The 15,826-nt window shown below is 57.7% G+C and overlaps 1 protein-coding gene across 1 annotated transcript in view; it reads left to right on the top strand.

Moving 5' to 3' along the window:
- Positions 1-14,515, top strand: part of EPHA10 (EPH receptor A10) — a 40,868-nt gene extending 26,353 nt beyond the window's left edge. Inside the window, exons 7-17 of the mRNA XM_052637768.1 lie at positions 1,901-2,072; positions 6,131-6,239; positions 9,821-9,882; positions 10,445-10,570; positions 11,598-11,783; positions 12,231-12,292; positions 12,528-12,731; positions 12,958-13,107; positions 13,353-13,546; positions 14,098-14,253; positions 14,401-14,515. Coding sequence (XP_052493728.1) covers positions 1,901-2,072; positions 6,131-6,239; positions 9,821-9,882; positions 10,445-10,570; positions 11,598-11,783; positions 12,231-12,292; positions 12,528-12,731; positions 12,958-13,107; positions 13,353-13,546; positions 14,098-14,253; positions 14,401-14,515 — 1,536 coding nt within the window. The remainder of the gene's footprint in view (positions 1-1,900; positions 2,073-6,130; positions 6,240-9,820; positions 9,883-10,444; positions 10,571-11,597; positions 11,784-12,230; positions 12,293-12,527; positions 12,732-12,957; positions 13,108-13,352; positions 13,547-14,097; positions 14,254-14,400) is intronic.
- Positions 14,516-15,826: the final 1,311 nt, after the last annotated feature.

The raw sequence follows: 15,826 nt of genomic DNA on the forward strand, positions 1-15,826 counted from the left end.
GCATAAGTTGAAGGTCTTTGAATTTGATAGGTAATCTACAGGTAAACTGTTCTCACTTCGGTGACAGTTGTACTCGTTAAAGCAAAACTCTGCTTTCAACTTAGCACTACCTGTGTTAGGACTTCACCCCCTCCTCAGTGACCCCAGGGAGTTCTTTGCTGAATCAGATAATAGATTTTGAAAAGAGAAGTCTGGAGAGCTGTGAGCTGAGAGAGAGAGAGAGGAAGTTGGGGGCTTTCAACCCAGAGATGGTAGCTGAAGCCAAAGGACCTGAGGGGATGGCCAAGGGAGGGGGGCATGAGTGAGAAAAGCAGCTGGGACAGGGTTCTGGGGGTCCCTGATGTCAAGGAGACCCTAGTGAAGGTCCCTGGGAAGGAGCCAGGCAGGCAGCAGTTGCTTAGAAAGGGCTCACTGAACTGACACTCGGGGATCAGAGCATAGATACAGTCCCAGTGCTGAGCTGGGTGGATGCTCCCTGGCCCATGGGGAGTGTGAATTTGCTGGGAACAAAAACCCTTGACAAGAGGAGCCAGTACAAAAGGGGCTGTGTTTGAAAGCCTTCAGGAGAGTCTCAGGGAGCCTGGTGACCAGAAGCGTGGGAGGAGTCACCAGCCCCTCATCTCTGAGTTCTCTCCATACCAACCCCACCTCCTCTGCAGGGAGGGTTGTTTCTAGCACCTTGCAGCCGCCCAGGCTGGCAGCCCCTTTTCCCCCTCCCCTCCCCTCGTCTGCTTATAAATTCTGCAGCCAGGGCCTCACTGTCTTTCCATGGTATGTTCAAATGCCCAGAAGTGGGATTCTGATTGGCCCACCTTGGGTCAGAGTCTGCCCTGATTCCTGAATACTGGGCCTGTAGAAGTGGGGGCACAGACATAGGGGAGAAGTACTCTTGCCTGGAAAGTTCCATGGACGGAGGAGCCTGGAAGGCTGCAGTCCATGAGGTCGTGAAGAGTTGGACATGACTGAGCAACTTCCCTTTCACTCTTCACTTTCATGCGTTGGAGAAGGAAATGGCAACCCACTCCAGTGTTCTTGCCTGGAGAATCCCAGGGATGGGGGAATCTGGTGGGCTTCCGTCTGTGGGGTCGCACAGAGTCGGACATGACTGACATGACTTAGCAGCAGCAGCAGCAGCAGCACCTTTGGGGGCTGTGAGCGTGGCAGAGGCTCTAATCAGGGGGTGTGCGCAGAGATGGAATGATGGCAGCATGTCCAGCACGCACCATGATCAGATGTGTTGGGGGCAGGATGACGTAGTGCACAGAAGGAATTGGGAAGGTGTCACCCAGCCCCTTCCCTGCTGGGAGCATCACCTGTACGAGGAGATAGGAAGGCTGGTGTGAGGACTGTAGGAAGTCAGCTCCTATAGGGTCTAGCCCAGCAGTGGGCAGTGAATGGGCCCTTGGTGGGGGGCTGTGGGTGAGCCTCTCAGCCCCTCTGATCCGAATTCCTTATCTGTGAATCCACACCTTGCAGGACATTGTGAAAGTCCAAGGACAAGGGGAAAGAAAAAGCCAACAAGGGCCGGGCAGGTGTCAGGGCTCATTTCCTTCTTCTTTCCTTGGAGGGGTCAGGTGTAGTTCCTCCTCTAAACTGCCGTTCATCCTAGCATCCCCGATAAGGCCAGCATCTTCTCTAAAGTTTCTGTTACTCAGAGGTGGGGCTGTTCTCAGTTAAGGTACCACCGAGTATAGGTGGAAACTTGTGGTGGAGAAAGGGGCTGGGGATCTTCCAGAAGCAAGCTGTGAGATTCCTCCCAGATGAGTGGAGTTAACTCCAGCAGCCCAGGCTCCTCCTCCCAGAGTACCTCTGCCACCTCCCCACCCCTTCCCTCCACATTCTCCCAGGAGCATGGGGCCAGCCCTGGGTCCGGGCCTCATGTGTCTCTGTCCCTCCCCAGGGTCAGAGTGAGCAGACTTACTCGACGGTGAAGACAGGGTCGCCTGCGGTCACTGTCACCAACCTGAAACCGGCTACCCGCTACGTCTTTCAGATCCGGGCAGCTTCCCCAGGGCCCTCCTGGGAGACCCAGAGCTTCAACCCCAGCATTGAAGTGCTGACCCCAGGAGAGGGTAAGTGAGACGTGCAAGAGGAGAGAAAACCCAGCCTGGGGCTGGAGCATGGAGGCAAATTAAGGGGTTATCTGTGCAATTAAGGGAACCTGCAGAACAGTTCGGTTACAACCTAACTAACGAATGAGACTGGAATCCAGTAACTAGTGGCTCAGATTGGGTACCTGTCCTGGAAGAACTCACAGGGAAGGGATCCATGAACAGCTAGAACCCAGGTCTCAGCTGGTATCTCCCTCCCATGTCTCGAGGAAATATCCTCTGCCCTCTCCAAGATTCCTCTCTTTTCTTGGGAGGACTTTTCTTCTCCTGGTCACTTCTTGTCCTTGACCACTAAATTCTTGTTCCCATCCTGCTGCTTTCTCTCTGTCATGACACAGACTCAAACGTGGGCACTATCCCTCTTCCCATTACACCTTAGCGTGTGAAATCGAGAGGTCGGCCCAGCTTACCCTCTGGACTTCCAGGTCCTGACGTCCATCATCCCAGCATCCAGCCTTCGCTGAGGGTTGGGGCACACCAAGGGAGTGTCACCTGCAGCAATAAACCAAGCGAAAACACCAGAAGCGGTTAAGACTCCGAGCTTTCACTGCTGGGTTCAATCCCTGGTCAGAGAACTAAGACCCCACAAGCTGCGTGGTGTGGCCAAAAGCAAACAGACCAACACAACACCAGGAGAACTCTACACTTTCAATGGGCAAATTGTATGGTGTGAGAATAATTTCTCAATACAGTTGTTGTCAAAACAAAGCAAAACAAGAACTGAACATCAGATATTCCTGATCCTAAAACAGTTCCAGCTCTCAGCCATGGTGTGGTACTGCCCCTCCTGCCCTGGCCTCCCTGCCCTGGCTCCTCCTCCCCGCTCCCCCAGGCCCCCAGGCCCCTTCCGGATGTGCACAGAGCATTTACTGCTTTCTTTTGGTCTCCTGCCGCTAACCCAGCCCTCAGGGCCTCACCCCTATCTACCCCGAGCAGCTCATGGAAGTATTTTTCCTGGACAAAAGGCAGTTTGCCCTAAGAGGCATCCTGGCACCAGCTGTCAAGATAATAATTCTTTCTAACCTGCTACATGAGTCGAATCCAAGATAGAAAGAGTTCTGAGCCCAGAGGGAGGTGGAGATAAAGTGTTGAGGGAGTTTGCCTTCTGGGAAGGAGACAGCACTTCTTGCTCGAATGCCTGTCTCTGCTAGACCCCAGCCAGGTGCTGGTGAGAGGAGATTAGAGCTGGGTCTTGAAGGCTCGGGAACACTGGAGTTCTCCGTGGGGAGGTGGGCAGGGAAGGCATCTTGGAGAGTGAGAGGCAGCAGAACAAAGGCTCCTGGGTTGGGCTGGAGTGGATGTGGTGGAGGGTGGCTGCTGGGGGCCGGTAGCTGAAGAGGACTGATGACCTCTGTTAATATGGTGCTTCTCAGTAGGGGGATCCCTGGGTCTGGAAGATCCCCTGGAGAAGGAAATGGCAGCCCACTCCAGTATTCTTGCCTGGGAAATCCCTTGGACAGAGGAGGTTGGTGGGCTACGGTTCATGGGGCCGCAAAGGGTCAGATACAGATGAGCTACTGAGTGCACACAGTCGGTAGACGTGCCGCTCAGCCCCTGGCCTCCTCTGTTGTGGCCCTGGCTACAGAGAGTGGTTCCCCAATCGCAGAGCACTTTTTCCAGTGAGCTGTGACCCCAAGTCAAGATCACGAGGAGGGCCATGCTGCACCACTGTACTAGCTAACCACTGCTGTGTAGCCAATTACCCTCAACTCAACAGCCAAAACCAATATTCATTCATTACCTCGTGATTTCTGTGGGTCAGGAATGTGCGTGCGGCTTAGCCCTCACTGCAGCCCAGGTGTCCTCTGGGGCTGCAGTCATCTCCAGGCTCAACTGCGGCGGAGTAGAGAGGAGGGGAGGGGAGGAGTGTGTGCTTCCCTAGTTGGACTCTTGCTGGCTGCTTGCTGGAGGCAGGCACAAGATTCCTAGGCTTCTCCAAGGGCTGCTCATAACCCAGCAACCACATTCTTCCAGAGACTGTGAGAGAGAGAGGGAGCAAGAGGGCGCCCGAGAGAGAAGCCGATCTCTTGTAACTGAATCATGGTGGTGACATCCCATCACTTGTGCTGTATTCTGTTCGTTAGAAGCAAATGACTGTGTTCAGCCCATGCTCATGGGGAAGGAACCCCAGGAAGCGGAGAATCCTGCAGGACTGTCTCAGAGGCCGCCGGCCACATCGATTGTCTCTGCATCCTCCATTTCCATGTCCAGCAGGACAGCTCATTTCAAACAGTCCTTGGCGACAGTTCCATCTTCTGCCACCAGCCAGGCCCAGGGCCCTATTCCCCTTCTCTGGAAATGGGGGCTCTGGAATCTATTCTTTTGACCCTGACCTTGTTGGCCTCTGACCCTCCCTTTCTCTGCTGTCACTCTTCCTCACTTGCTGTGTGACATCCTAATAGCAGCTCTTGAGATCTGACTACACCTGTCAGGCTCCCAGCCCCTCCTGTCCCCATGATCATCGCTCCCCAGCCTCCGCAAACTCTCCTGGTTGAAGCACTCTCCAGCCCTGCTGGCCCCCATTCCCCGAACATTATTTTGCACCCACCCCACTGTCCCCAGGACTGGCTCTCCTCCATCGTCCCTTGCCAAGGCTGCCTGCTAAAGTGTCTTTTTCTAATCCCAGTTTATCCATCAGGGCTGCGTAGCATCTTTCCCATCCCCGATAGTTATCCCAAACCTTTATCTCTTCCAAGCACCCCCTCTCTTTCCCCACTCCTGACCTAGCAGATTCCCTCATTCCTCTCCTTGTGGGAAGGAACTCTGTCCACTGCTCTGGGCTCCCTGTTACCCTCAAGATAAAGCTCATCCTCCTGACCTAGCATTCAGCGCCCTTCTGGGTCTGTCACCTCCCCCAGTTCCCTTCATCCTCCTGCCTTCCAGCTTTATCTCTTCATATCTTGCATCTCTACCTCCATGCAGCCTGCTTTCCAGCCACATGGGATGGCCTGTTGTTTTCCAGACCCAGCAAGTGCATCTAAGCATCATCAACAACCCTGTCCATCTTCCAGGTCCAGTACAGATGATGCCTCTTCTGCAAAACCTTCCCCACTGGCTTTAGGAAGAAATGATTGTGCCTCTGCTCAGCTCTGCCCCTGTCTCTGTTTCTTTTTTTTTAATTGACTTTTCATTTCTGTCTCCCCTGCTGGTCAGTACATCCCTCCAGGGCAAGGATTCTGGCTCATTCATTGCCAACTCCCCAGGACCACTGCCAGCCTGGTGCACATGTTGGATGGATGGATGGGTGGATGGGGCTGAGGGCCCGGGATCCTCTTGGCCCCTCTGCTGGGGAAATAGTTCAAAGCACAGGCTTTAGGAATCAGGTTTGAATCTTAAGGTCACTGTTTATTGGCTTTGTGACCTTGGGCAAATTACATAACTTTTCTTGATGTCAGTTTCCTCAGCTGCAGAATGGAGACAGTTCACTTCCCTGGCTTCTTGTGGTGATGAAACAGGATTGTTTAGTTATGGCACATAAGTGTGCATTAAATGTTAACTCATCATTCTTACTGTTAGAGAGGATGAGATGGTTAGATAGTATCAGTGACTCAATGGACATGCAAACCCCAGGAGACAGTGGAGGACAGGGGAGCCTGGGCACGCTACAGCCATTGCTGTAAAGAGTCTGACGTGACTTAGCAACTGAACATCAGCAAAAATTGTCGGTGACAGTTCCGGTTTGGGGTTGGGGAGCTCAGAGAAAAGGCCATGCCCCTGCAGAGCCACCTTCCTTGTGCATCTATAAGGCAAAAAGGAAGGCCCGAGCCTGCCTGTCTGGATGCCTGCTCCTCTCTCTCAGAGCTGGGCTGCAGTAGAAGTGACCCTGCCCTGGGAAAGGACGAAGCTTCAGGTGCCATTGCGGTTGGTGGGGGCAGCCTTGGTCCCCGGCTGCTGGGAGGCCAGGCCGAGGGTGGAGGTGCTGTGGACATCCTGCTGTGGGGTGAGGACAGGAGTCTGTCCTGGGGCTTACCCGGGAGCCTGGTCCTCTACCTCTCTCAACCTCGTGGTTTTCCTCCCAGCCACCTCCGGGTCCAAGGACCAGAGCCCCGCGGTCGTTGTCACCGTGGTAACCATCTCAGCCCTCCTCGTCCTGGGCTCTGTGATGAGCGTGCTGGCCATTTGGAGGAGGTAGGTGACTGGTTCCAGCCTGGCTGTCCCCTGGCAGGCTGTGTCCCTGCCTTCAGGTACCTGTATCTGTTTCCACATTTGCACATGTGCGGATTTGCACAGGCGAGCATACCGCTGTGTAGAGACAGGCCTGACTGGTGCTGTCCTGGCCCCTCCCCCCACGCCCTGCTCCTGCTCAGCTGCTGTGGGATGAAGGGGATTTAGCTCCTTCACTCATTAAATGTCAGAAGGCATCGCTACGGAGGGAATGAAGCTCCAGCTGCTCCGGTGTAATTGGGAGCCTCCCGAGGCGCTAGTGGCCCCCAGCCCCTGCCCCCAAGGGATCTGGAGGCCCTTTAACACAGGCAGAGAGAAGAAAGGCAGAAACTGCGTGTGCGTGTGTGTGGGGGGGGGGGGCAGGGAGAGAAGGGAGGGGAGCTCATGTGCCAGAAACCCCCAAGCCCCAGAGGAAGGGAGCTTGCAGGAGAGTGGGCAGAGAAAGGGGATGGGTGGAGGGGGGAAGATAGGGAGCTTGGGTCTGGCTCAGCAAAGATAGAGTCCCTTTGGCAGAGGCACCGCAGGTGGGTTCCAGGCTGGCAGACTGGAGGGGCTGGGAAGGCTGCATGTGACAGGCTGGAGTAGGGGGAGCAGAGGAAAGGAATGAGCTGGTCCGGGAGGCACACGTCAGCATCCTGGAACTGCCTGCGGGCCGGAGGGGCGGCGAGCTTTCATCTGGCTCAGATGGGGTTATTTGCTTGGCCTTAAGTGAGGCGCTGAAAGTGACTGAGGAGGAGAGGATCTGGGAGCCAGCTCTGCTCCAGCCAGGTGAGTCAGGAAAGCAGGATAAGAGTAAAATCTCCTTGATCATGGAGCTTAAAGGTCCACAGATGAGACGCGTTGGAAAAGCGGGAATGGACAGGAGCTGGGAGCAGCTTGTGCTGGCTGTGAGCTCAGGGCCTCCGGGAGGCAGGAGAGGATGGGGGAGAGGTGAGCAAGAAGGGCATCTTTGGGCAGGGGCTGCAAGACAGGAGCAGCTGCCCAGGAGCACCTCAGAGACCGCTCACTAGAGCAGGGGGCAGGCCATGCGTGGATTTCAAAACCTACTCAGAATCAAATGGCACCAGCATGGGAATCTGCCAGGTCCAGCACTGACGGGCAGGGACACGCGTCTCCAGCACGCATGCCCCCGCTTCCCTCGCCCACCTCCTCTGCTCCCCGTCTCTGCAGCCCCCCGCTCTGTACAGTGGGCCCCTCACCTCCACTTGCTCTCCCAGCCGATCCTGGCTCACCCCAGTTCTCACTAGGGGGTGTCATCCTCAGGTGGAAGCGTCTCACTTTCTCTGTTGCTCCTCCACCGACTCGGCCTTGCCCCCTGCATCCCTCCTCAGCTCTCCCGGATGTTCATGGACGTCCTGTTCCCACGCTGGATGACCTCACTAGCCATTGGACAACCTGCCCCAGTCCTTGGCCTCTGGGGTCTTTGACTTCATTTCCACAGACCCCCTCTCCCGTTCCGCCTCAGCTGCCCTCTCCCATCTCCTGACGTGGACCAGGCCATCAGCCCAGTTCTGCTTGTGCCCTGCAAACTGCCGGTCCTCGAAGCTCAGTCTCTCAGCTGTGTCCGCTGCACCTGCTCTTCGCCTGCACCCCTGAGTCAGGCACACCTGCCTGTCTCTGCATCCATCCTCTCCCTCCGTTTCTCTAGAGGAAGTGCCATCCTCCCGGCCGGGATCAGTCCTTCTATCTGTGACTGAAACCTACCCCTTCCTGCCTTTTCAGGAACCCTTACTATTGATCCCATCTACTTCTTCCCTATATGCTGGCTAACATTTGTTGAGTGCTTTGTAAGCTCTTGGCGCCAGTGTGATCAGGCAGGGCTGTCTTGATCCTAATCATATTAAAGAGAAAACCAGCCACCTAATCCACAGACAGCGAGGGAAGGACCTAGGGAGTTGGTCCGTGCCATCAGATTCCAGAGCCCACGCGGGGGACTGCGGTCATGACCACTCCATCCTGCGTGATCGCTTCCACTGGCATCGACATGTGGCCATCTCTCTCGAGTCTCCCTCAGCTCTCCCCCTTGAGTCTTCATGTGACCTTGCTCTTCTGATCCTGTTTCCTTCCTTGCTTCCTGTGACATCTCCGCCCCCACCACCTTCTGCCCCCAATTTCCCTTCTACTTCCCTGCAGTTTCTCTGGTGGGTCTTTCACGGTATCCTCAGTGGCTTCCTTCTCTGTTATATTGTTAGTTGCTCAGTCCGACTCTTTGCGACCTCATGGACTGTAGCCCACCAGGCTCCTCTGTCCATGGGATTCTCCAGGCAAGAATACTGCAGTGGGTAACCATTCCCTTCTCCAGGGGATCTTCCCAACCCAGGGATTGAACTTGGGTCTCCTGCATTGCAGACAGATTCTTCACCATATGAGCCACCAGGGAAGCCCTCCTCTCCTCTTCCCTATCTCTAGATGGGGGGGGGGGGGTCCTCAGACTTGTTCCCCATCCCCATCCCACTTCTCAGGCTCCCTCCTCTCCCTGGACAAGGCCCCCAGCTCTAGAACTTGTATCTCCGGAGCAGACCCTTCTTCTAAACTACACCCTCCGCCCCCGCCACACGTAGCTAACTCCCTGCTCACTGATCAGCCCTGCTTATCCCAGAGGTGCTGCAAACTCAAATTTCTAAACGGGGACTTGTCATCGCTCCGCCTTGGTGAATGGTACCTGCCTCACTTCACTGGGCAAGCTGGAACACTACAGCGGTTCCGACCTTTGCCCTCTCCCTTTCTGACCTCCAGCCTTCCCCAAGCCCCGTGGCCCTGTCACCTCAATGTCACTCTTACTTTTCTCCATCCCTGGTCACCCCGTAGCCTGAGCCATCTCCTGCAGGGACAACAGCAGCAACTGGGATGGTCTTTCTAAAGTGCAAATTGAACCGTGGCACTCCCCTGCTCAAAGCTGCCTCCCCCTGGGGCTCTCCTCTTCCCCACCCCCAGAATAAAACCAAAGTCTTTATGTGGGCCTGCAAGAGCCTGCCTCGGGGCCCCCGGGTGCCAGCCCATGACTTTGTTGATCGTGATGCAGTCCTTTGGCCCATGGTGGCCTCTCTCAGGAAGCCATCCTTGATGGTCTCAACCCTGTCTCAGCTCCATGTTCCCATAGCGCACCGCCCTTCTCCTTTGCTCGGACCTGTGAGTGGGCTTGTGGTTCCTTCTCAAGGTCTGTTTTCTTGACTAGACCGGAAGTTGCCCCTGGGCCCAAGGCCTGCCTGTTGTGTTCAGCTGTAGGCAGGGAGGCAGCTTGGACTTGAAGTCAGGGCACGGATTTGGGTGTCTCTGGAGTTGCAAGAATTCACGGCATCTCAAAGTGAAAATAACTAGGAATGCAGAGGGGGTGAGTGGTTAGGTCGGAGGCTGGGGTTACATGTGTGCTGGGGGAAGAAGCTTCCAGACCCACAGGACAAGAAGGTCCCTCCCCTGGGGCACAGACCTTGTCCTTTTGGAGGGACAAAGAGGTGCCACCCTGGGTGCTGGTAAGATGGGAAGGGCTGGGACAGCCTGGCTCAAAGGATGACTGTGGACACCCCCACTCTCACCCCCTACCCCAGGCCCTGCAGCTATGGCAAAGGAGGTCGGGACGCCCATGATGAGGAGGAGCTGTATTTCCACTGTGAGTTGTCTGGGCCTGGCCCGGGGTGGGGCAGGCACCACCTCACCTTACTTCCTCAGTCCTCTTCCTGACTCCCCTTGCTTCAGTTCAGTTCAGTTCAGTTGCTCACTTGTGTCTGACTCTTTGCAACCCCATGGACTGCAGCACACCAGGCTTTCCTGTCTATCACCAACTCCTGGAGTTTACTCAAACTCATATCCATTGAGTTGGTGATGCCATCCAACCATTTCATCCTCTGTCGTCCACTTCTCCCGCCTTCAATCTTTCCCAGCATCAGGGTCTTTTAATGAGTCAGTTTTTTCTATCAGGTGGCCAAAGTATTTATTGGAGTTTCAGCTTCAGCATCAGTCCTTCCAATCAATATTCAGGACTGATCTCCTTTAGGATGGACTGGTTGGATCTCCTTGCAGTCCAAGGGACTCTCAAGAGTCTTCTCCAACACCACAGTTTAAAAGCATCAATTCTATGGTGCTCAGCCCTTGGATACCTCCCCTCCCCCACCCCACTGCTCCAAGCACGGAGGCCCTTTTCCTCACTCCCGTCTCTTTCTCTTCATTGCCAGTCAAAGTCCCAACTCGCCGCACGTTCGTAGATCCCCAGAGCTGTGGGGACACGCTGCAGGCCGTGCATCTGTTTGCCAAGGAGCTGGATGCGAAAAGCGTCACGCTGGAGAAGAGCCTTGGAACAGGCAAACTGGGCACCCAGGGAATCCTTGTCTGTGGGAGCGCCCTTCCTCTACCCGCTGCTAGCCCTCCCTGGAAGCCCCTCCTACATCCCACCCCACCGCTATCCTGTTAGCCTGCCTCCACCCCAAGTCCCGCCACCATCTCTGCAGGCCTGGCCTTCACCCAGTCCCCATGCTGTCCAGGAAGCCCCCGCCTCCACATCAAGCTGGGCCTCTGCCCACCAGGGTCCAGGGAGGGAAGTGGCAGAGGAATCTGTGAGCCTGCCTTCCTACCCTTTGCCTGCCCCCAAGGTCAGAGCTCTCTCCCTTCAGGCTCTTTCAGAGCTGGCTCTGCAGACTGCCACTGGCAGAAGTTTGGTCCCAGGCTTTCAAGGCCCAATGGGGAGGGGTGTTTGCAAGCTTGGGGTCCAGGCATACCTGAGTTCTAGCCCTGGCTCTGCCACTGACCAGGGGCTCGTCCGTCTTCTGCTCTGAGCCTCAGCTTCTTGTATGTTAAATGGGCATGATATCTGCCTCAGAGATGCTGTGGGAGCGTCCCAGTGCTTAGCCCAGGGCCTGGCTCCTAGCGGGTGAGTGCTCTCTCACCATCAGTGCCCTGGCTTCCTTTCTTTGTGGCTGCAAGCTCTCTGCCCCTGCGCTGAGAAGGCAGCACTTTGACCAGGAGCCCAGCACTCTACCCTAGCACTGTCGGCAGACTCACTGGGCAGAGGCTGGAAAGGGGCAGCGTGGTGGAGTAGATGCCATGGTCTCCCAGCACGCCTTTGATGTGCTGGCACGCGCATAGTCCTTCCTTTGAGGCTTTGAAATTTCCCACCACGGGAGGCAGGGAGGACTCCGCATTTCACAGAGGAGAAAACTGAGGCCAGAGGAGGGGCAGAGCAGACGGTCAGTACTCAGTTCACCAGGATTTGAACTCAGGAGCCCCGAGTCCCAGGCCAGAAAGGGCCCGTGAGCCAGAAGCTGCTCACCCTGCCCGGGCTGGCCGAGGCCGCGGCCGCCGGTGAGTGTCTGAGGTGCTGTTCTCCCCCAGGGCGGTTTGGGGAGCTGTGCTGCGGCTGCCTGCAGCTCCCGGGCCGCCAGAAGCTCCCTGTGGCCGTGCACACGCTGAGGGAGGGCTGCTCCGACTCGCAGAGGCTCAGCTTCCTGGCCGAGGCCCTCACCCTGGGCCAGTTCGACCACAGCCACGTGGTGCGACTGGAGGGCGTGGTCACCCGAGGTAAGGCTGGTGCTCCACCAGTGTGGGTGGGTGGGAGAGGGAGGAGTCCGTGGTGTGGGAAGTGGGGTGCGCCACGCCCCCAGGCCCTCTGCTCAGTCTTGGGAGGGCGCCCGACGCGGCCCAGCGTGGGGAGAGGAGCTCAGCTCTCTATCACTGACTCAGGTGGCCTCTGACCCTGCGTGGCCTCTGGCTATGTGGTGACACTCTGGGAGTGCATCCCTGGTGATTTCCGCAGCTAACTTGCTGCACATCCTCACCCTGGCCTTTGCACCCTCAGACGCCACCTCTCCTGCTGTTCAGCAGAAGAGGGCAGGCAGGAGAGGGGTGAGACTCAGGGAGCTGGGCCTTGGTCCTGGCCACCTTGGCGCGGGGCGAGGAGTTGGGGGCACGTGTGCTCACAGAGGGCAGCAGACACCTGAGCATATATGTCCCCCTCCCTGAGCACAGGAAGCACCTTGATGATTGTCACCGAATACATGGGCCAAGGGGCCCTGGATGGCTTCCTCAGGGTGAGTGGCCTGGGCCCCAGGGGGTACCGATGACTGAGGTTCTCTTGGTCCCTCACTTTTCCCTTTGGTGGGACTTGGGGTTGGCCTCATCCTCTGTAGAGATGCCCTCTGGCCAGGCTGACCTGGCAGGTGATGCAGCCAACTGAAGCCCAGAGAAGGCCAGTGACTTCCCTGGGGTCACACAGCACCAGGGAAGCGAGGGTGCAGCCGGCCTCCATCTCCTCCTCCCTCCCAGCGGCATGAGGGCCAGCTGGTGGCCACGCAGCTGATGGGGCTGCTGCCCGGCCTGGCGTCGGCCATGAAGTACCTGTCGGAAATGGGCTACGTCCACCGGGGCCTGGCGGCACGCCGGGTGCTGGTCAGCAGCGAGCTCGTCTGCAAGATCTCTGGCTTCGGCCGGGGCCCCCGGGACCGAGCAGAGGCGGTCTACACCACCATGGTGAGGGAGCCCTTCCCCGCGTCCCCGTTCTCCCCCACTCCCATCCCTCCCTCCAGCTGTCCACGCCAGCACGGGCCTCGCCTGCGGCCCCCTTGTGGGTTCTCCCTTAGATGAGCAGCTGCAGGCAGGCAGGTGGGGCGGGACCCCGAGGCACTCTGCGGGTGGGGAACGCTGGCTGTGACTCCAGCCCCTCCTGCCCCTGAGCGGCCGGCCCGCCTGCCCGCAGAGTGGCCGGAGCCCAGCGCTGTGGGCTGCCCCCGAGACGCTCCAGTTTGGCCACTTCAGCTCCGCCAGCGATGTGTGGAGCTTCGGTGTCGTCATGTGGGAGGTGATGGCCTTTGGAGAGCGGCCCTACTGGGACATGTCTGGCCAAGATGTGAGTGGCTGCGGTGGCTCCAGCGCCTGGCCTTCCGATCCTGCTGCCCTCTGACCTCAGGCCCCAGCTCCCTGACCTCTGCCCATGAACCCTTGTCCTCCTAGCCCCAGGCCCTTCTTTACTGTCTGTTTCCAGTCCCTGCCTGGCCAGCATTTGAGTCTTCCTGGGGATGGGGTAAGTGTGTGTACTGGGGGCCCTAAAACCTCCTGTCTGCCCACCACTCCCCCACTGCCGCCACGGCCTAGGTGATCAAGGCCGTGGAGGATGGCTTCCGGCTGCCACCGCCCAGGAACTGCCCCTCCCCGCTGCACCAACTGATGCTTGCCTGCTGGCAGAAGGACCCGGGTGAGCGGCCCAGGTTCTCCCAGATCCACGGCCTCCTGAGCAAGATGATGCAGGACCCAGAGCCCCCGAAGTGTGCTGACACCACCTGTGCCAGGTACGGCATCACCTCACCTGTCCCAGGTGCCTTCCCAACTGTGCCGACACAGCCGAACTCTCGCCTGCCCACGCATGCCCTCCCACCCCACGTAGGTGCCCCAGGTAGATGCCTTAGGCACTTACAGCCTTTCATCTCAGTCATTTCTGCTTGTCCTGGGTTTTGCCCCACGTATCCCGGGTACAGTGACCACGTAAGTAAGTGTGGTGATAGTCCTAACAAATCTGTAGTTCGGATAATACAAGTCACCTCCCCAACTTGCCTGCGTATACCCTACCCTAGACCATTCCAGACCCTCCCGGTGCCTTTAGCTCGCTCCTATACAGCGTCTCCACCTGCCCTAGCGCCGTGAACCCCCGCCTGGCTCTGAGAACACCTGGAACCCTGTGTGAGCCAGGCCTGCCCTGGGACTCAGTCATCTTCTCAGACAGCCTGTCCTCAGATGACATCACCTGTCCTTTCTCAGATGGTCACTCCTCAGGAGAGCGACTGAGTCTGAGCCCCAGATCCCTACTGTCAACTGACCACAGCTCCTCCACCCCCTGCCCCAGGCCTCCCACGCCCCTGGCGGACCGTGCCTTCTCCAGCTTCCCCTCCTTTGGCTCCGTGGGCGCGTGGCTGGAGGCCCTGGACCTGGGCCGCTACAAAGACAGCTTCACTGCTGCGGGCTATGGGAGCCTGGAGGCTGTGGCCGCCATGACTGCCCAGTGAGTCTGAGGAGCCGGGGAGCCCTGCCCCTGCCTGCATGGGAGGCCCAGCTTGTCCTCATTCTGGGTTGTTCCCTGGGGGGTGGAGTGGAAGGGAGAGAAGACGGTGGGGATGAGCCAGCTAGATCTGACCAGCCTTCTTTCCAGGGACCTGGTGAGCCTGGGCATCTCATCGGTGGAACACCGGGAGGACCTCCTCAGCGGGATCAGCGCCCTGCGGGCCCGAGTACTCCAGCTGCAGGGCCGGGGGGTACAGGTGTGAGCAGCCCCACTCTTCTGGCCCAGACCCCAGGGGAACTGCCAGCCCCCAGCCCCACCCAGGACCCCTGCTGGCTGTGTTCCACCTGTGCAGAGGGGAGAGCCCAGAGCTTGCGTGGAGCTGCAGTCTTTCCCACTTCCCTGCCTGTTCCCCTCACTGCCCCCTGTCTGAGGACCTTGGCTGACTCAGTCCCCCACTAGAAAAAAGGTTCAAATCCTGGGGAGGACCCCTGAGATAACAGTGGGAGGAAATACAGGGTCACAGAGACCAAGGTGGGCAGGGGCAGGGAGGAAGACATAGCTTTAAATGGCCTGGTTCATGCCCTTCTGTCTTCCGCACCCACTGCAGTCTGGGGCCCACCCCAAAGGGTGCTGCACTTTCCCTCAGACCAGCGGGCAGCATGGGTCCCCGAGGGATGGGCTGCTCTGGGACCTAGCAAGGACCACCCATCCTATGGGCCGTGGCTCTTCAGCTCCCTGTGGTCCAGCTGGGCCATGTCTGGACCCTGGTCCTGAGACCCAGGTGGGCAGAGGTGGTGCTGAGCTCAGGGGCTGAACCCTGAGGATCCCAGACTCAGGAGCTGATTTCTGCTTCCCCCACCCTTGGGCAGACCATTCTGGGTGAGGGTCCCGGTGCTCTCCTGAGGTCCCACTAGGCGTCCCCTACTACTTTGCATTCCTTTTATAAACTCACTGGCCAGGACATCTGGGAGGAACATGAGGATAGAGGTTTTCTGCCCGGGATTCCAAGAGCTTTGCTCCCAGCCCTGGGGATAGTGACTCTCAGAGAAGGAGCTTCTCTAATGGACCAGTTCAGTCCTTACCATACAGGCGGGAAAACCAAGGCTCAGTGAGGAATCTGGGCCAGAGCTGGGCTTGAGCCCATGGGCCCAATTCCTGATCCAGAGTGTGGCTCTGGAGAGTCCTTGGTCCTCTGTGTGTTACCAACACTCTTCCCTGAGGCAGCCCAGGGGTACTCTGAGGTGACCCCTCTTTTGGAAACTTCATCCCCTGTACCACCCAGCCCACATGAAATGCCTCTTCCCTCTGGGTCCTCTTCTGCAGAGCTTTGGCAGGAGTGGTTGCGCTGAGCTGACTCCAGAGCTCCTCATCCAGGAGGGCTTCCTGGAGGTGGGGGTGATCATGAGGCCAGGGCTTTCGTAGGACAGCAGGAAGGCAACTGGCCCTGGATAGGGTCACCCCTGACATACACCTGCTCTGGGGTGTGGCTATGTGTGGGTGGGATGGGATGGGGTGGGAAGGGTTCAAGGGCTACAGGAAGGGGTGAAGGAGACACAGCCAGCCCTTGGAGGGG

The sequence above is a fragment of the Budorcas taxicolor genome, chromosome 3 (genome assembly GCF_023091745.1).
Source record: "Budorcas taxicolor isolate Tak-1 chromosome 3, Takin1.1, whole genome shotgun sequence".
NCBI classification, from domain to species: Eukaryota; Metazoa; Chordata; class Mammalia; order Artiodactyla; family Bovidae; genus Budorcas; species Budorcas taxicolor.